A 21,896-nucleotide genomic window follows, 5' to 3' on the forward strand; every position below is an offset into this window, starting at 1 on the left:
TTAATTTTTTTTCACTTTTTTCACATTTCCTACATGAGTGCATTACAAGCTTTCGCTTCAATTTCCATGAAATTTCAGAACAAATGCTTCGCCAAACTTAAACCAGATATTGGTTGATTATTTAGTACAAACAGTGAAGATTCAAACGATGATGTTGCCCCTTAGTGGACACCACTTAAAGTATAAAACTCATTTAATGTGTTTTAATTAATTTTGTGTGAGGAAAGGTGATTTCCAAGATTTGTTTGATTTTCACATCATCTAAGGTAAGAATTACATTAGTTACAGTCAATAATTGCAAAATTTATTCAGCTCGTGTTCAATAAAACTCATATTTTTCTCAAACTAATTATGCCATTACTTCAATGGTTGTTGGGTTAGATGGCCATGTTGTCTAGCCTGCCTTAAAAAAAGGAGCTTCTTTACAAGTAAAACAGACAAATAAAAACACCAAAAAAAAGTTTTCAGTCTCGCCATCTCTGATACTTTAAACCTTACAAAGCCCATTTAAACCCACAATACCATGAAAAACATAAGTGCCCTCACCATACAAATGTCACTAGAACACTAATTCTTCACAAAGAAAACATTTTTTAAGAAAAACATGGATGAATAAACCCTGCTCCAAATTAACATTAACCTTATAGCTTGTACTTTTCTCTTATTCTATATTTCAAAGCCAGCAACACCATGCTACAAGTGGCATAAGTATACGTACAAAATGTATGCCCGTCTTTTGTAAAAAAGAAACAAAAACTATACTTTTCCTAAATCTTCAATGTGTTACATTTTCCCATCTAGGAGTCATCTAAATTTAAAGAACTGCAGGGAAGAAATGATAGAAAAATATTAATGCCATGCACAGTACACAAACAAAAAATAATTTTCTACAAATCCAAATGTCTCATTTCAGCCTTATATTCTATATACTTAGCAATAGATGAAGATTACTGGAAGTACAAGAGATTAAATATTTAATATAATTTAAGAAGTTGGAAGATATATTAGTATGTTGCATATTTACTTTCTAAATGTTGGTATACATTTTTAAAGTACAATAATCAAATGGGAAATGGTAAAATATCACCCTGCAGGCAAAACATCACTTGCTGCTACTGCTTGATGAACTTCTGCTCTTTGCCCTCTGCTGGAAATACTTCTTATCGTGGATTACAAACTTGTCTTCAATCTTTGGTAGAGACCCCACAGTAGACTTAGCTGAGTGTATCTTGTTCAGAAGGATCTGAAATCAATATGACAATAGTGTAAGGTAAAAATCATGGCTTGACAGTGGCAGCTCATGGTCTGGCTCTATGGGTGTGAACTTTAGTATCGCGTCCAGAAGTGTTATACCACCCCCCTCAAATACTCGCACCTGTTTTTGCATACATAATGATGCTTAATATATTGTGTGAAAGTGTCGGCCCCCCTATCCCTCATTTCTATCCGGCCCTCTGGATTACTTCCTACTTTCATCCCTCAATCTCTCCTTTCACCTCACCCTGGGTGCCAAGCGAGCAGATTATATTTGCGCCGGAATTACAAAAAGGGGGGGTTTCACATAACAATTTATATTTGTATGTCCCTGGTTCGTTTACACATGTACAGCAAGTGAATATACAACTGGTTAAATGGACAGTACCGTAGTTCTTGAAATTATAACATTCTCGTAGGATATATTGGTTTATTATACGTAGTTATATATATACATATTTTACATTGCTTTTCCATGAGTGTCTTGCATAGACCAAAATTACCAAATCTCTAAATCAATATAATTGCGCACCTATGGCATAACCATCGGCACTTCCCTTACCACCGAGTTAGCATAACTATCTCGGTGGGCCTATCCTCAGCTTAAATGATATTCCGTTACAAATGCGTTTCCTTACGCCTTCACTCCTTCTTTTGGGCATCAATTAATCAAATACGGAAATATCCACATAATCAAAGCTTTTTCTAAAAGGGGACTTGGGACAGCAACAGGGGCTGGCATAACCAGATGCTACATTATTATATCGAGTTTAGCCACCATAAGTGGACTAAACTTGAGGAGACGTTCCTCTTTCGTCGATCAATGGGGAAACACTGTTTTTTTGCTAAAGCCCACTGGCCTTTTTTATAGCCGGGGTAAACGTCCGTGGACGTGGACCCCGTAGCGTTGGAAAATTCCACTGCCAACGGTCTTTGTAAGACAGCTAGCTCCCCCAACCGGGGAGATAAAAAACAGGGGAATCTAACATCCAGCAAAGCACAATCCAATAATATACACTTACATGCAATAATAACATAAAAGTACACTCATGGAAACATATTACTTAACCCTACACCTTGTAGCTGGCCAGCAATTAATTATTACAATATACCAAAACCAGTAATGGTCAATCCGACCGTTAAATTGGAAATCCAAGTTTGGATCACCTTTCACTGAAAAAGAGGCTATGACAGAGTTATATTTCAAAATTTTTTAACAATGATTTTTAAAAATGTCAAATATTTCTGAAATTATCCAGCCAATCACGAGAAGAGCGATGTTATTGTGCAATATGTAATTCAGCATCGATAATCTGACAAAATCACTCAAAAGTTTGCGCTGAAACAGGTACGAGCTCTTGACAGCGCTAAACAATTTTGCAACTCGGTAACAGAAACACACAATGTAAAACAGCTGACTGATTGATGTACGCTCCCTCCGCGTGGGTTGATAATTCGGCTACCACGTCACAGAGACCATTTATTTTGGCCAAGATGCACTAAGCAAAGGCAATACCAGGCATGTTTAAAACACCCATCTTGCTTTCAGTTGCCTCCCTCCCCTTCACCCATTTCTTCCCCTTCATGCTCGGGACAGAATCGGAGGGACAATATACCATCGAAATTTCCCTTTTCTAAAAAAAATCCCTCAATTTGCAATGATGTATGGGTTGCCTCGACTCTGTCACACGATCTCTAATGGAATGGGTTTGCAACACTACATTGCTAGCTCACCGATCGCTGTGTTCGCCACTTTCCTAAATGATGCAACCTCCCCTTACACGATGCTCAAGCCAAAAGACCCAATCAGCATCCTCTGCGCGACTACTGCAACAGCGTCATAGGGAGCGAAACTAACATTACACTTAAGCCAAGCCCGTAGCGGAGCTCGGTCTACGCGGTCACTGATTGCAGGCTTGTCCACCACCTCTCTTGGTGAAGCAGCGTGGGAACACTTGATGTTTCGAAGGAGACAGAGTTCAATGAATAAGTATAATAATAATGTTTTGCATTACAGATCTATTTGGGTGTTCACGTGCGAATGTGTGAATATGCAGAAGCCGCTACTGTGGCTGGGGTCTTTAATTTGATATCAAAGATCATTGTGAGTGCAGACTTAGGATTTATATGGAGTAAATTGTAGTAAAATATGAAAATTATTTGAACCAGAGTTGAATTTGTGGCAGTAAATTACAGTGGAACCCAGATTTTATATTTTTCAGGGGACCAGGCTGAAAAAACTTAAAATGCAGGAAATTGTAAAATCAAGGAAAATTCTATAACATTTTCCCATGTTGGGACATTCACAATTGAATGTATAATGTGGGATAATGCAAAATCCAGGAACGTAAAACTGAGGTTCCACTGTACAAGATGTTTCTACAAATTTTCTGGTAAGCAGAGTTAAAAGTGGGGGGAGATGCTATTCTCCCCCCAGATAAGAAAAAAAATCATACAGCATCCCCCTCCCATTGCCTCACTGTTGATCCATGCAAGCAACCCCCTCCCATCAACACACACATACCCAAACTTGACCATACTCCCCACAGTTAGGAATTTACACTTCGAGTCCTGTTGGTAAGAATCTAAGCCTTTTTTGTCACTCAAGATTGTTTTGTAGGAGGAGAAGCTATGCTCCACTTCACATGAGGTGACAGGAGCACGTTTGTATCCAGCTACATTCCCTACCTGAATGTTTCCTGAAATGATTGTGGGTTTACCTTCTAGTACATCTCTTACTTAGGGGGAAATCCCTACAAATACTATCCTGGATATGTGTGACCACAATGAACCCCCAGTCTTTGTTGTATGTTTTCTATTACCAGGTTATGCTACTCATTAGTAGTTCCCCAATTCCCTCATGATGATGGGTGACCACTGGCCCTATACACAGGCTAAAATCTCAGGAAATGTTGGTACGCTTTCCCTGGAAGACACAAACTTGCATGCATCCTGTAGTAAGTAATCACTAAAACTCTGCAGTTTGTGTTAACAGATGTAAATCAAAGTGGAACCATGTAAAAATTGGGTAACACTTTACTATACCTGAGACAGATTTCTTCAAATTTACAGGAGAAAGTACTTACGCAAATCTTTTTCTGTAGCGTTGTTGATGTTCGGGAATGTAATTTTGATTCATTTTAATGCGAATGCATGTGGTTTTGTACGAAAATCTATTTCCGACGTGCTATTGCTGCTGCCGCCATTTGCTTCCTGCATGAGAGCACAATACGCTCTCGTATTGTCCGTATATGTTAAACTGAACGAAAGGAGTGCTAATGGAACCAAACCTAACAGGCCTAACCTAACCTAACCTAGTAGGCATACCTCGTCCCCGTGATGGTTTGTGGGGCTATCGTGAATTTTTGGGCTAACGTCAATGGTTTTTCTGGCTCAAGGAACGATCAACGGTAAGCTATCGCCATTTTGTGTGTGGAAATAAACAAGAACAGTAAGTACTCATAAATGTAAGAAATATACATTACTTTCCTAACAAATTCAATTATTTCACCTAAATAAGTGTTCCGGAATGCAGAATAGTACGTTAGCAATGTAAAAAAGTGCGAAAGAAATGATTCCCAGGTGTTTCAGGTATAGTAAAGTAGTACCAGAAAGTGCATATGTAGGTAGCATGATGAAATCGCAATAAAACAAAAGGAACTTGGGTCATAATCTCACCAATAAGCTACCTAGAAATGCTTGGAGACTACATGACAAAACGTTCTAAAAAATAATTCTATGCATGTACTAATAAATAAGGTGACTGTAAAATCTTAATTAAAATTTGAAAAATTACCATGTTTTCTCGTTCTATTTTCCTCTGTCTCTGCTTCCGATTTATCGCCGAGCTTGCAATCAACGCTCTGGTAGGTGCTGGAGTTGGAGTAGCTCGAGATTTCTGCTGAGCAATGATTTTGTTCAGAAGTATTTGATTTTCTCTATCTATCCTCCTTGCTTCTTCTCTCAACAATGCCATGTTCTTTCTTCCTCTTTTCTCTTTGGTCGTAACGCTGGATTGCCTTGCAGAATACTGAGATCCATTCTCCAGTTCATTTATAGCCTCAATCAAAAGCTTCATGTCTGGTAGTTTATCATCTGGTGTTACACGTTTCTCATCTTCATCCACACCATTAGGTACATTTGCCTTTTCTTTACTGTTGTATTGTAAGGCACTTTCTTTGGTATCTTTGAACATTTGGTCTCTGTTGTTTCTTCCAAACACAAGGCTTTCATATGAAGAAGATATAGGAGTAACATCAGTCATATCACTATCACTCTCAGATCCTTCACCATAATCCCCAGCTTCATTTAGTGCCAAAACTGACATAAGTTTTCTGTGATTTGTTTCTGATAATTTCTTTCCACAAACACTCTCTTCCCTAAAAGCAATACAGTTCTTCAATTCTTTGTACTTTTTAGTGTCAGTGTATTTTGGTAGTTTGGTAGATTGTTTGATAGTGCACTTGTCCGTTGGCGAATTAAACTGGGAAGCACGACTTGATTTAACATTACCATGCAGGCATTTCGAAGATTTTGCAGGCACATCAATTAATGTAGCCCGGCCATTTGACACTGTTGATTTGAATTTTTTCCCCACAGTTTCACTGGACACGCAATCAACTTTCTCAAGTATAACATAGTTTCTTGTTTCCTGTATATGCTCTACATTTGTCGTACTTTCATCGTGTAGATTAGACACTGGAGCATGATGAACTTCCACTGTTAACAATTCTCTTCCTACATTTTTAATACTTTTTCCTGACTTACTTGGCTTTTCGTTTTCCTCCTCTTGATTCACATAAGGCTCTTCAATTTTAGGAAATGAAACATTGGTATCATTTCCTTTACCACCAGAATCAAAGAAATCAAAATCAACATCGCCGTGTATTTCCATGTCATACGAATTGCTTTCCAAGTATTTCCTGGACATGATTCTGCCTTTCTCTAACTTTCACCCTCACAACGCTTGGGCATCAATAAACAGGGTATCGGATAACGGAATACACAAACAAAATCCCACTTCTCTGAGACACAGCACAGCACATCATAATTCTAAAAACAGCTTATCGAAAAATAAGTTCTCTGTTTTCAAGCTATCGCGTTATTGATCTTATAAATTTAGTAAACACGCAGAAAAAAATTCCTCCAACAGTGTTACTACCAACATGCTGCGGGCGGTTTCCATGGTAACGCTTGTGACCTTGAAGGTATCATGCAGTATTGCCAGGGTAAAGTTGATGTAGTGATGTGCGGAATTTCGAAATGTACCAGGATTTGAAATAAACAAAAAAGTGCCGGGAATTTCTTGCAAATGGCAAATTTTATTCCAGAAGTGTAAAACCAATCACTACAAGGATAAATAGTGTCTAGATTTCGAGATTTTCTGGGTGTCCTGAACATTTTCTGTCCAAAAATTGACCATGTGAAAATCGGTAGGTTTTAGAGTTTTCCCATCCAGACCATTTCCGTCGCAATGAAAGGATAATCAGGAAATCTACGTATTTACACTAATACAATAGTCCAAAGCAGATATAAATAGACGGTGTTAAAGGCGGAGCTACTGCGGAGCATGCGCACTCGTCTGGTCCCCCTCGAACATCCGGTTACGCTTACGACTATGGTCGTTGATATGAAAGGGCAAAATGGAGATTCTTTTACAAGAAAATAGGGTGTCAGCTGCGTAATATATGGTTTCACAGTTCAATCGGGAACAAATTTATTGAGTCACGTATCACTTCGTAGGTTTGCGAAGGACGTAGAGAGATGAAACCTGTTGATACAAGCAGAACGAGAAAGATTGGTACCCGGAAAGGATTTTTACGACTTGCATTTTGTTACAAGCATGTTGATCGTTTATCTGCGTATTGTGTTGTGGTGAAAAGCACACCTCTTAGTGAGGTTTCAAACCGAAGCGACAAGCGACAGCAGTGGTTCGTACCGAAGTGACAAGCGACACAAATCCATTTAGTCTATAAATAAGCATTTACCGGTCAGGGGAAATCAAGTCTTAGGGGGCACAATACACGCCATTGGGAATCTGAGCGACACGTGTAGCCTACTTGTCGTGTCGCTTCTGTTCGAAAAATGTCATGATCACTGAGGATTCACTTCATTTTAAGTGGAACGGAGATTGCACACCGAAGCGACAAGCAACAGCCCTTTTACTCTAAAGGAAACAATTCACCTTGCATACGAGTACAGCAGAGCGAGGCGACACGATGTACAGTACTGAGAAAACAACAGTCTAGTCCAAGCGACACGTGCATTTTCTCGTGGTGAATTGGTTCGAAAGGAAGCTTTCAGTCTGCAGCGATACGTCTCTCTTGGAAACCAACATTAAAAAATAAACAACACCTTCCGAACCACAAATTGCAGGTGTCGCTTGTCGCTCGGAATGGGCCGTTTTATCAATACCGTGCATTGTATTGCCCCGACACGTTATTTAGCATGCGTGACTGGTGAATGGTTTGCTTAAGATCGAATGCTTCTGTGCGAAATCCCGATATCGCTTGTCGCTTCAGTCTGAAAACTCCCTTGTTGCTTGAAGTAAATTCGTGCAAGTGAAAGTGGCATGCAATATCATATGTTTTCCCTAAATCCCTCAGGCGGAAAGGCGACATTGAAAGCACATATATTTACTAGCATTTGTTATGTGTCTCTACTTCTGCAGATTTGTTGGCAAAGATTCACTTAAGCATACTTTATAATATAATATCACTAGTTTTATAGAATTATCTTTCCCTCACTTTTCCATTTACAAAATAATTGAATATATCTAAACGTTCGTCGTTCGTGTACATTAGATACTTGTATGGTACGTAGTGAGCTATATATCTGGCGACCACAAAGACACGTCATATTTTAATAATCTGCTCTGCAGTTGATCATCCGACGAATTCTAGACGTTCACTCCTTCATAGTAGAACTTTAACAAGTACCTTTCTTAACTATTGTCTCCAGGGACGGCGACAGGGGTGGGCACGGGTGGGCAAGCGCCCACCCAAAAATTCCTGTGCCCACCCGATTGCCCACCCAATCCAGTTCACTAAGTACATACGTATATACTTAGAGATATGTGAATTTTGCAATGAATTCTGGTGTTCATTACATGTATATTTTACTAATGAATATTATCTATACTAGAAGTGTTCACATATCATCATCCCATAAAAAGCTGATTTAACTTTGTCATTAGAAAGCAAAAGGAATTACTAGAGATCTTGAAACAAGAAAAGTGTGACCAATTGAATACTTCTATGATTAGAAGCAGCTAGTGGGCTTAGGAGGCGCAAAATTATGCAGGGTATGGTCAAAATGAGATCAGGGTTTAGGGTGAGCTTGAGGGCTGCCACTCCGGGCCTTCACTGGGGAAAAACCTGCTTTGGAAAGTACCACACAATGAAAAAATTAGGTACTTCGGATGTGATGAAAAATGTAGAAATACGTAGAACTAACTACCTCGTGTAGCTTGGGGAAAAGTTATAACTGAAACTGTGGAGGGGGATTAGGCTGGGAGTCTTGGTGTTGTAAGCTCCGGGTAATCACATATAACTCCCGGCCTGCGTATGATTAAAATAATCTCTAGATAAACAAATAACAACCTCAGTGTTGCTTTCTCCAGCAACACAATAAATTATTTCGACTTTTTAATTAGGTCTACATTGAAATTCCAATTTTTTTTTTCTTTATTTCATTACATTTTTATATTTGTATTTTACATAGCTGTCATTTTCAAATATGTACATGGTATACCAAATAACAACATTGTATGCGTTCTACTAATAAATACTAATAAGAAGCAATTACAATAGCCACTACAATACCAAAGTATATTAATTTTGATGTTACAGTTATGTGGGTTTGGAAAAAGCAACAGAATTATTGAATTGATAATTATTGATTGATATTTAGAAATCCTAGTTCCACACATACATTTTGCTTATCAGTTACGTAATCATGAATTTTTCTTGTGATTAACTTACGTAGAATTAAAAGAAGAAGGGTTTGGAAGGAAAGCTTTCTTTTAAGGGCGTCAGAGAACAAATCAATCACGATGAGAATGGGTTAAACTTTTGAAGCATCAGAGGTTCAACCGAAAAGGTCAACAGAATCTGTAGATGCAGATGACGTAAAGAAAAAAGGTGTCACGAAGTATCCATTAGAAAATTTTGTTTGCTTGTTTTTAAATCCACTTTTATGCTCAGATAGGCTAATCGGGACTGAACCTACAGTTTAAAGTGGAGTTCGAATCAGTGTGCATTGTGCTTCTACCAGGGGAGGGGGCAGTAGAAGCCAGAACCTCTTGATTATAAGGCGACAACGTTATGCCATTGGAAAAAAATATATACAGAAAGAACTCACGGGGAACGTGTTATATTATCACCATAAGAGATACGTTTATTTAAGAGGGTGTATTGCCAGAAACAAATATTTGAGACTTTCGGAAAACAAAGTTATTGTTCACGAAGTTAGCTGCCTTAATCCAAGAATGAAACACTGTGAAATTGAAACTACCACCTAAACTTTCGAAGGAGTATGGACTAATGAAACTCCACTTTTGGAAGAGTAAGTTGTTGCTGATTCAACTGATTTGTTCTATGTGAAGTCACTTTACTGCTATTTTGTCTAATGGCAACGATGAGGTTCAATGGTGATTAGGTGACAGTGACGGGGGGGGGGGGGGGACAAATACACGCAGACACTGAAAATACAATCCCCACAAATTATTATTTTGACTTTGCTTCCAGGCGCCAGAGACTCGTTCGCCTACAAGATTAAAGTTTCCAGGGTAAACTGCGCAGGATAGAGGTTGACATTTGAGCGCTTTCGGAAAGATCACGCCATACAACTCAAGTCGTCTGTGAAAAAGAGATGAATTACCGGGTATGGGGATCAAATTCGATTAATTCGGTGTCAAAAATCACATTCTACAAAATGTAAACTATTTGTTACCTCAGTGCATGTGTTCATCTAACCATCAGAAAACGAATTACAACTTAGCTAATAGATTTTTGAATGTTACTTGATTATTACTTTTGGGCGATATTTTGTCAAAATAGCCTATCATAGCCTGGGGACACTTTATGCCGAAAGAACAAAGAATTGTTTTTCCGTGTATGTGTGTGTGTTTACATACCCAATAAGACATTAATTTTAATTCAAATATCCAGTGGCGGCGAATTGGAGGAGCGTAAGGGGAGTTCCCTCCGTCACATTTTCCCACTTGTTGCACCCGCACTATGGCCTCTTAATGCTAAGACTTTTCTACCAAAGAAGTAAACTGTCCTTGCCCCCAAGTTTTGGTACCCGATAGCCGTTACTGCAAACATTCAGATACATTTGTCAGTTGTAAAAACCATGTAAGTCAAGAAAAGTGATCATTAACTTCCAAGTTTCATATGATCAGGAACATGCATTTAGATTACGAAAAAGTAATTTAATCCTTCACTTTTGTCTACCATCACAATTTCTATCACTGTCGCCTAATATATAAAGTGGAGTAGGTATGTGCCTTGTATTTTTGCACTTGAAGAACAAATTCACGAAACCAATTCACATTTTTTTCATTACATTGACATGAAGGAAAGAATGTGATTAGAATATATCGTAGCGTTCCACTTCCTTGAAATAATTGTGGCCATCGGAGACAAAGAAGTGGAACAAGATGAGAGAATAGATTAGAAAAGAAAGAGGGAAGACACCAAACACACACACATACATATGATGTGTGTGTGTGCATGGCAGTTAAGAGAAACAGTTGAAGAATGGAACGAGAGAAAGTGAAAGGGAGAAAGAGGTAACAAGCTGAGAAAGAAAGATATAAGAAGGCATTAGGGAGTAAAACAGAAAAGATGAAAAGGAAAGGGAAAAGAAGTGAAGGGAAATCGGGAGTGAAAGAGAGAAGGGGATACATATGCAGGTATGTCGTACATATATGTGTCTTACATGCATATATATATATATATATATATATATATATATATATATATATATATATATATATGGCCTTACATTTATACCTGCCCACCCTAATCTATAAATATACAGCTTCTGCCCACCCGGTCGAAAATTTCTGGCGCCGCCCCTAATTGTCTCACAACAGATGAAAACAAGCGCTCATTTCTTACTTCGTATGCAGGCGAATCTGCACTGGCAACAACGGAGACTGGCCTAAACCGGAAGTTCCGGGAGGACCGGGCAAGACCTCACCAATGTTTATGTTTACATTGTTAACACGGTCTATACAATAACACATTTGAATTCACTTTAGAAATAACTATTGAGATTGACACAAGTGCGCATGTGCGAGCTGGACGAGTCCAGTGACAAAATAGTTGGAATTAGAACCACAACACTTATTATTCGTCTTCTTCTAATTCGTAGCGCAGAAAGTAGTCATGCGCATGTGCTATCGCAACGTCATAACAATGACGTCAGACTTGAACTTAAATGTGGATCTTGAAATAGGGCTACAGCAGAGAAAGCATTCGCAATTTCATCGCCTTTATCACTTTGACGTCATTAACTGTAGCCATTCGTTTTTCCTTTTTCAGCAAAATTTTGTTTTAAAATGCACGCGAAAGTCACGATAGTCCGGTTTCGTGCGACAAAGTAATCGTTCTTAGCGCTGTGGTAACTACGTGACTAGTAGCAGGTTCCATAAAAGCAGGGCAAAGAATGGGAGTTTTGTTTATCGTCCCACAGAAGACAGAGGCGTTGGATATACCCACAAAAATTTATTTGTGACAATTAAAAAAAATACACCATAAAAAAATGAGTGCGCGTTTCTGTATGGCAAAAACAAGGTTGCGAGGCAACTGGTGTGCTTATACGTAAAAATTCAATGTAGAAACTTGCCTTGCATCAGTTGTACAGTAATGTTCAATATTTATTTTATGTAGAACTATTACAAGTAAATAATATGTATATAACATTATATCACATACTGAAATACGATATATTTTGCCTTATTCAATAGCCCCCTCATCTTATTACCCGAGCCAGGCCGTATCATGGGGTGCCTCATTCCAGGTAGATGCCCTGAAGATGAATTTCTCAGTATGTTACAACTTATTGTACACGATGCTTAATCCTGCTAATGAATTAAAATAAATTACCACTATACACTATTTACAATACGTAGATATTTGTAGAATTTCGGCGGGGCTTCAGCCTCCTTCCCGAGCCCTCTCCCTGGCTACGTGCCTGACTCGAGCATGTCTCGTTCTCGGTCTCGTGTCCTTTTGTAAATGGCATTCTCGATATATTTGCAAGAAAATAAAAATATAGGATTTTTTAAAAATTCTGGCCGTGTAAATATTTTGGAAAATACCTGCCTGCTGGTGATGTTGATTTGTGTGGTTGGTCTTTGTCTTGAATCACAGCCGAATCGCCGAATAAAGCTTAACATTTGTACGCTGGGGACAGTGGCGTCCAAGGATTTTCGAAAGGGAGGGGTTACGTACACTTTTTCTGGTAGTCAGCTCTGATTTTGCCATCTTTTCTTACCTCTGACGTTTTTTTTTATATAGGAATACTGGGTCAAAGGGGGAGTTAAACCCCCACCACCCCTATTGAGCACGTCACTGACTGGGGATACCCATCCTCATAGGTGTGACTTGGTGGGGGCAGGAGGGAATTTCACCCCATATTTGAATGGGACTTTTGTTAACCTGAGGAGCAAAGTAACGATCTTGCAAATGTAACAGTTATTTGTCAAAATAATCCTGCATGATTATTTCTAGGGCTTGAAAACTTTTTGATTCTGCCTCCCCCCTCCCTAAAATTAAGCTCTAAGTTCGATTCGGACACCCAAAATTAATTCCCAAGTGCCCATCCCCCTCTTCCCCCCTTCCCTTGTAGTACATCCCCACTTTTAATGTTAAATTCTTTAAACAAATTATTTAGGAAGACGAAACGCTATGAAGATATATAAATCAGTAATTATTTACAACATATTCATTGTACGTGCACATTATTCTAACGCTGAAATATTATGTTACACATGATTGACGTTAGCATATGGCTCTATAAAGTTATAACAACAAATTTGTTCATAATTTCCTTATTTTGCACAACTTAAATGTCTGACTCACAGAATGGGGAAAAAAGCATGTAGAAGATGAGGGGAATTCCAAATCTTAATTCCTGCATCCGCCCTCTGATTGCTAATAATATACTACACTCATGCTCATAAATTAAGGATAATAGAGGTTTTGGTGCCCCACGATACAGCACTGAAACAAACTAGTTCTGGTAGCACAAACACATGTTGAAAACACAAGAAAGACATCCACATACCCTGTCTAACCCTGTTTATTGCAGAAAACGTGAGAAAAACCAAAGAGCGCACATATGATACAAACCAAGGGAGATGGTAAATTGTTGTTCCACAGTTCTTTGAGCATGTGCACAGCTTTCAGTATGGAATGTGATGCCCATGCACATTGACACATGCAGTACAACGACTTGGCATACTCTGGAGGAGGTTGTCGAGCAGCTGTTGCGGTATGGTCTCCCCATTCTTGCACCACTGCCTGTCGGAGCTCCTGAAGAGTCCGAGGAGGTGGAAGACGTGTCGCGACACGTCGGCCTAGAGAATCCCAAGCATGTTCGATTGGGTTGAAGTCGGGAGAATAGTCAGGCCACTGCATTCGTATGATGTCTTTTGTTTGAAGGTACTCCTCCACAATAGCAGCTCGGTGTGGCCTGGCATTGTCATCCATCAGGAGGAACGTAGGACCGACTGCACCTATGAAAAGACTAACGTAATCTTCCAGAATAACATCCCGGTACACCTGACCTGTTACCGTACCTCTGTCGAAGATATGCAAGGGTGTACGTGAACCCAGGATAATGCCACCCCACACCATGACACCACCACCTCCATACTGGTCCCTTTCGGCGATGTTACCGGGTCGGTATCTGGTTCCTGGTTCACGCCAGATGGTTACACGACGAGAATCATTGTTGAGACTATACCTGGACTCTTCAGTGAAGAGTACCTGAGACCATTCTTCCATTGTCCATATCCTGGGTTCTCGACACCAGTTGTTACGGGCTACTCTGTGACCATTTGACAGTGGAATCCAAATTGCAGACCTCCGGGCGAATAAGCTGTGCCGGTTGAGTCGTCTGTACACAGTGTGTCTGGAAACAACTGTTCCAGTGGCAGCTGCAAGGTCTCGAGCAAGGGCCCCGGCAGTACTGCGTTTGTGTCTCCAGGCACTTACAGTCAGATACCTGTCTTCTCGTGGTGTTGTACACTGTGGACGTCCACTGCTGTAGAGCCGAGACACGTTTCCAGTCTGTTGGAATCGTTGCCATAATCGTGAGATGACACTTTGTGGCACATGGAGCACTTGTGACACAACCTGCTGTCTTTGGCCCGCCTCTAGCCGCCCAAGTATCCTTCCCCTCATTACATCATCAATATGTGTTCGTTGAGCCATTTCACACACACACTCACCGTTAGCACAACCGAACACAACTGCACACTTCCTATAGGCACTGTACTCTGGTCAGCAGTTTCGCTCCTGTGAGTCATTGGTCTGCTTACAGCGCCACCACACACTGGATGGACGTCATAGTCAACACAGGTTCTTTGGTACAGTACCCGGACATCATTTCAAGCTGCAACGTGCACATCAAATATTTCTTTGTACAAGATTCAGCATTATCCTTAATTTATGAGCATGAGTGTATATGGAGCCGCGATGGTATAGTTGGTAGGGCGTCTGACTGCCAGGCGGGAGACCTGCAGAGGTCGAAATTTTCCGGCCTTCTCCCTGCATAAAGCAGCTCTGGGACTCACCCAGCCTCAAATAAATGGATACCTGGGGGTAAAAGCGGCCGCAACGTGAAACTGATCACACCACCTCCAAAATGACCGAGATCAAGAATGTATGGGATCCTACACTCACCAGAGGCGCAACCACGACTTTTTTTGTCTAAGGAGGACAAGTACCAGGATAAACCTACCAATAATAATAATAATAATAATAATTTTAATAATAATAATGCTAATAATAATAATAATATAATAATAACATTATTATTATTATTATTATTATTATTATTATTATTGATTTGCTTTATTTTACTACGCTTATTGCGCCACTTTTAGCTAATTTACGAAGATGGAAATGAGTGATGATATGATGAAATTGATGAATGGACACACACAAACATCCATGCCCAAGCCGGGATTCGAACCCGGGACCAACATTATTATTATTAGTAGTAGTAGTAGTAGTATATAAGACGTTATTGCCCTTGTAAATTATGAAAAAGGGGGTACAAGTTGATGCCAAAGCATTTGTGTTCGAACAAACTATTTGAATTATTTTTACAACACGTTCAATTTCACATTAATAATGGAAAATAAGCACACCAACTATTTTTGAAAGACAGAAAATGCTTGATAAATTCATTTTAAACATAATTATTTTTTACATTAACATGTATAACTTTCATGCACTATATATGTTTCACATTATGCAACATGGAGCGACGTGGTCACTAAATTGTGTACGTATTCAAAGTTTCGTTAATACATGTATATACAACATATATTATTTAAATACATGACACAACCAATTCATCCATCTCACTAAACCAACAGCAAGATTACATAAATTGCCTCTCAAATGTGCACGCTCCCTTTCCTCAAAAACATTGTTCATGCATTTAAAACAAAATCAATTAAAACAAATCTTATTTCTCTGTCTGGTAATTAATTTGCAATGCATTACAGAGAACAAATATACATATTGCGAGCGAAGCGAGCAAGAACATTTTTGGATCCAATTTGTTTGCAGGCTGAAATCAATTTAATAGGGCGCAAATATAATTTCACGGGACGCCAATGCATTCTCTCTTTTACAACTTTTGTGCCTCCTCGATGGTGTAGTGGTAACATCGTCGCCTTGTTATCAAGGGGTCCCGGGTTCGATACCCGGTTGAGGTACTCTATGTGATCAAAAATATCCGGACACTCACTGGAATTAGGGCGAGTAGTTCGAAGCATCCTCCATCGGATGCACTGGCAATCAATACCGTGTGGGGCCACCCTTGGCCTTGATGACAGCCTCCACTCTCGCAGGTATATTGGCAATCAGGTGGCGAAAGGTATCTTGGGGAACGGCGGCCCATTCTTCGCGGAGTGCCGAGATGAGAAAAGCAGTGGATGTTGGTCGGCATGGTCTGGCACGAAGTCGGCGTTCCAAAACATCCCAGAGATGTTCAATGGGATTCAAATCGGGGCTTTGCGCAGGCCAGGCCATAAGTGGGACGTTGTTCTCTTGAAACTACTGTCCCACACGACCCGCAGTGTGGACGGGCGCATTGTCGTGTTGAAACACGCAATCATCATCAGCGAACTGTTCTTCGATGGTAGGCAGCATGAACGTTTGTAAAATGTCAACGTAATGATGTGCCGTGACAGTACCGTGCAAAGAAACGAGGGGACCAAGCCCCTTCCAGGAAAAACATGCCCACACTGTCACCCCACCTCCACCGAATTTCACTGTCGGCACAACACAGGATGCTAAATGTCGTTCATGAGGCATTCGCCACACCCACACATGACCATCGGATCGCCACATGGTATAACGCGATTCGTCACTCCACATCACGGATTTCCACTGTTCTAACGACCAGTTGCGCCTCTCCTTACACCATGCGAGGCGGCGCTTCGCGTTTCGTTGGGTGATGTGGGGCTTATGGGCAGCCGCTCGTCCATGGTAACCGAGTCGTCGTACCTCACGTCGCACAGTCATGCTGCTAGGATTACATCCTGCCCTGGTTTGGAATTCCTGTGTGATTGTGGCTATCGCCGATTTCCGGTTCTCTCGTACTACCCTATTCAACACTCAGCGGTCTCTGTCTGTCAACATGGGCGCTCGGCCAGAACGTTTTGCGGTTGTACACGTCCCATTACGTTTCCACTTTACTATCACATCGGCGACAGTGGACTTCGGGATGTTTAGGAGGGTGGATATCTCGCGCACTGACTTGTTACTCCTGTGGCACCCAATCACTTCACCACGTTCGAAGTCTGTAAGTTCCTTCGACCGACCCATTCTGCTGTCTCGTGCACTATGCTGCCTGTAGTGGTCCCTTGCTTGCCTCACCTCGCTGTAGATGGCACCACAGATTCGCCTACTATGCACAACACACATTTTGCCTGGTGTCCGGATATTTTTGATCACATAGAGTATATGGCACAGTGGTTCGGATCCCACTTTAAACTGTAGGTCCATTTCCGATTAGCCTATCTGTGCGAAAAGTGGACTTAAAACTACAAATCAATCAATCAATTTTACAACATATTTTCATTTAGATCGTTTGGCGCCCAGGGCCGACTCCCGCCGCCCCATGGTTACGGTTCTGAAGTTGATAAGAGTAAGATCGAGCGGAGCGAGGAAGAAAATTTTACGAAAATAATTTTTATTTGCATAAAATTTTAAGTTGTGGGCGGTAATTGCCCCCTGCAGTCACACTTTGCCGTCAATGTTTGCCCCCTTGCCCACCCCTCCTCCTAGAACTCATTTCCGTTCCTAAATGGCAATATGCAAGAGGACCTTTACCTATCTTAAAAATATATAGTGTGTACAGTGGTGGAATGAATTACTTCCCCATGAGGCTTTAATAGGAGCAAGTAATGTAGGAGGGTAGGCAAGACACATTGCACCCTTCGATGATCGGGTGATATTGCCGGTCTTAACACCCTAAAACGTCTTCCACGCGAAGGTCAGTATGACAGGAAGGCAAAGATGATCACGTGACTATTGGTTATGCGCAGTGTTGCGCTTCTCCACGTCCCCAGTTCTTGATCCACATTTGCAGAAAAGGTAGAGCTGCATGCAATATATGAAAATAGGTTGTTTTTAACTACACGCTAATTATGATTTTCTCAATAGCAAGTGTATCAGACGTGCCGATTTAGTCATTTGCCCCCTCTCAAATCAGGTTTCTTAAAGCTGCTAGAACAGGACTAAAATTAGACGCGTCTAAAATGTATTATATTTGAAAGATGTTTGCAAAATAGATACCAATTTAATACTTTGAAAATGTGTCAGATTTGATTATTACGTCACATCTGAGTGTGGCCGTGGCAAATGTCTACTACAAAAGTGGGATTTCATAACAGAAAAATTAACCCACTCCTTTTATTTCGTAGCCGGTTTCATCTTGAAACTGAAATTAAGAATATTGGTTAACAATGTCAATGGCGACTAATGAAAAAAATTGAATGATTGTGTTAGATCCAATTCTTCAATACCTTTGCACAACTTTTTTTGTAAGCTTAAATTTTGTTGTAAGTCTGATACGCCGAAACAATCTTGGTCTACACTATCCATGAGACGTTAACTAGTTGTGGGTTATCACTAGGGCCCGGGACTTTATGTCCTATAAAACTGTAAAATATGTATGTAATTATGTCATATAAATTGGAAAATATGTCATGAAAAATTACAAATATGTCAGAAAAATGCAGAAATATTCCCAGTAAAGCCAAAAATATGCACAACAGTACTCTCGAATTTCTCCCATACCCGATAGAGTAGATTGATTGATTGATTTGATGTTTTAAGTCCACTTTATGCACAGATGGACCTATCTGAACTGGATACAGTTCAAATTAGGATTCGAACCAGTATGTGCCTTCACCTGGTATCATACCCGGAACCCCTTGATTACAAGGCAAGAACATTACCACTACGCCATCAGGGAGGCTCACACAATATTTTTGAAGCGTATATACATTTTAATAGGTTGTTTAACGTTGCTACATCTCTATGGCTTATATTTTACAATGAAACAACACATACATGTCTTAGCCAGTATTCGAACCCAGCGTCAGGTTTCACAGTATATGCGCTTCTGATCCATGTTTATGGTTTCCTCTCCGCAATACAAATACTAGCCGCTTCCCATAGCTTCCCTTTCAATAGCCTTACAATGTTTGCATATCATATCACCCAAAATTGATTCATTCGTTTTGAACACAATCCCCGATGGCGCAGTGGGAGCGTCGTCGCCTTGTAATCAAGGGGTCCAGTCCAGGGTTCGATACCCGGTGGAGGCACATAGTGGTTCGGATCCCACTTTAAACTGTAGGTCCAGTCCTGATTAGCCTAACTGGGCATAAAGTGAACTTAAACACCAAATCAATCAACCAACACAATCCCGTTGTTGTCCATATTATCGAATCCAGAACCTTCGTCGTGAATAACATAAGCAGGAAGACAATGTGAAATAACCGAATAGAAACAGAACCTAAAACCTACAACGGATATACAAGGGTCGTTCAAGGTTGACCGGGATTTTCGTACGTAAAAAATCGATGAATAGCCGGATCATGATGAAATGTGCGGGTGACGTAATGTATTCCTTCGCGAGTAACTAGCGCCCGGCATGACGTATTTCGCGCATGCGCAGCAGTTGCAGCGAACATGGCGGCAAGCAGTTTGTCTGTGGCTGTGGAGCAGCGGTGTGTAATCAAATTTCTCGTGAAGGAGAAAGTGAAACCAGCTGAGATTTTCAGACGATTGCAAGCACAGTATGGTGAACAAACGATGTCGCGGACAAGAGTGTACGAATGGTGTGAGCAGTTTCGCGAAGGACGGGAGCTGGTGACAAATGAAGCGCATGGACACATTCGCCCGACTGCAGTCACACCAGTGAATATCGCACGTGTTGAGCAAATGATTCTTGAGAACCGGCGAGTAACAGTGCGGGATATTGCTGCCGAGGTGAATATCAGTGTCGGGAGTGTTGAGACAATCATTCACGACCACTTACGCTTCCGCAAAATCTGTGCAAGGTGGGTTCCCCGCCAGCTGACATTCGATCAGAAGTGGACACGCAGGACGGTCTGTGAACAGCTTCTGAATCGGTTTCGAGCAGAAGGTGATGAATTGTTGCAATCCATCATCACGTGTGATGAAACATGGTTGCACAATTCAACCCCAGAGACCAAAAGACGCAGCATGGAGTGGCGGCATAAAGGTTCCCCGCCCCCCAAGGAAAGCAAAACGCAGCCGTCCGCTGGAAAGATCATGGCAAGTGTCTTCTGGGACATGAAGGGCGTTATCCATGTGGATTTTCTGGACAAAGGGAGCACGATTAATGCCCAGTATTACTCCACATTGTTGAGTGGTGCTGTACGAAAGTCCATTCGCAAGAAAAGACCTGGGATGTTGTCTGGAAATGTCATTCTTCTCCATGACAATGCCAGCCCTCACACGGGCAATGTGACAACATCAACTCTGGCCGACATGCGCTGGGAAGTTCTGCCCCATCCCCCCTACAGTTCGGATTTAGCCCCCAGTGATTATCATTTGTTTGCACACCTTAAAGACCATCTGGGAGGGTAGAAATTCACGACAGACGAAGCACTGCGGAGCGATGTCCTCCAGTGGCTACGACAACAACCAAGTTCTTTCTACGCCAAAGGAATTCGGGAGTTGCCAGAACGATGGCAACGGTGCATCGGCGCGCACAGAGAATACTTTGAAAAACTGACATAGTTTGGTGTTTCTTCTGCTACCTATTTCCTCTGCAGAAATTAAAGTCCCGGTCAACCTTGAACGACCCTTGTAGATTGGATTATGTCGACGATACAGCACGCGTTCTGAAATGAAGAAGAATACGAAAGTTGAAGGACCTCGATACACACACACACTTTTCCTCCCCTCAATGGGAAGATATCCTTCTCGCAGGCCTTTACGTAGGAGTGTCCTGAAGGAACTTCAAGGCCACGACGCGAAAGTGTTCTACATGCAATGACAGGACCATAACATACGTCTAGTTTGATATAAAAGCTGTGTTCCTTCTTATTCCGTACGTCGTTGATAACAGGAACACGTGACCGACCTCGTCTGCTCTGCTTGCCACCCTTTAGTTCAGTGACCTTCGCCCGTAGTTAGCAAGAGTGAATGGCTCACCAGATACCTGTTGCCTGTGAGCCTATGCAACAATAGATATTTCGTTAGTAGCTGTAAGTATTGCTTCACCTGCAGTTATATCAGTTAACGTTCGAATAGTTTCCCAATGGTTATGTTAGTGATTAACCTGTAAATTAGTTCTCGAGAATGAGCTTTCTATCTATTTGAACGGGGGGGATTTTTATACAAAAAAAGAAAACGAAAATGTAGATGTTGAAATAAATTATGGTAGAGATCGAGTGAATAACATTTTGTCACGGGACCTCCTCGATGGTCTATTGATAATGTCGTCGACTTGTAATCAAGCGATCCCGGGTTTGATACACGAGGTGGAGGCACGTAGTGGTTCGTATCCCACTTTAAACTGAAGGTCCAGTCCCGATTAGCTTATCTGTGCACAAAACAAGAAAGTAAAAAAGGAAATTGTCACAGCGTAAGAAAATTTCATGTTCAACCACATACGAAACAAAAAAGAATAATTTATTCTAGATTGGAGTTCGCAACTGTAGCATCTAACCAACACAATTATGAATCGCAACAAATTTTTTCTGATCCATTTTAATTATACATGTATGATAAAATAACAGAAGTAAAGGAAAGAGAAAGCCAAGCGAATCATGGATCCCTTCTCCAGAATTTCAAATCTCGTTACAGAAGGTTCTGGAATGGAGTTCCGGGCAGGCATGACTT

General features: G+C 40.8%; 1 protein-coding gene across 1 annotated transcript; it reads right to left on the minus strand.

Moving 5' to 3' along the window:
* Positions 1–1,000: 1,000 nt before the first annotated feature.
* LOC145999071 (uncharacterized) lies at positions 1,001–6,432 on the minus strand. Its single transcript, XM_083136041.1, has 2 exons — positions 5,051–6,432; positions 1,001–1,243 (listed from the first exon to the last, which is right to left on the minus strand). The coding sequence occupies exons 1-2, from the start codon at positions 6,182–6,184 to the stop codon at positions 1,103–1,105; spliced, it is 1,275 nt and encodes a 424-aa protein (XP_082992167.1). The 5' UTR covers positions 6,185–6,432; the 3' UTR covers positions 1,001–1,102.
* Positions 6,433–21,896: the final 15,464 nt, after the last annotated feature.

The sequence above is a fragment of the Lepisma saccharinum genome, chromosome 1 (genome assembly GCF_977018435.1).
Source record: "Lepisma saccharinum chromosome 1, izLepSacc3.1, whole genome shotgun sequence".
In the NCBI taxonomy this organism is placed as follows: domain Eukaryota; kingdom Metazoa; phylum Arthropoda; class Insecta; order Zygentoma; family Lepismatidae; genus Lepisma; species Lepisma saccharinum.

Bases quoted from the DNA above. Each gene is read 5' to 3' on its own strand.
- LOC145999071 (XM_083136041.1), bottom strand. From the start codon at position 6,184: ATGTCCAGGAAATACTTGGAAAGCAATTCGTATGACATGGAAATACAC. The intron at 1,244-5,050 runs GTAATTTTTCAA...TATTGATTTCAG, and splicing joins AAATAGAACGAGAAAACATG to ATCCTTCTGAACAAGATACA.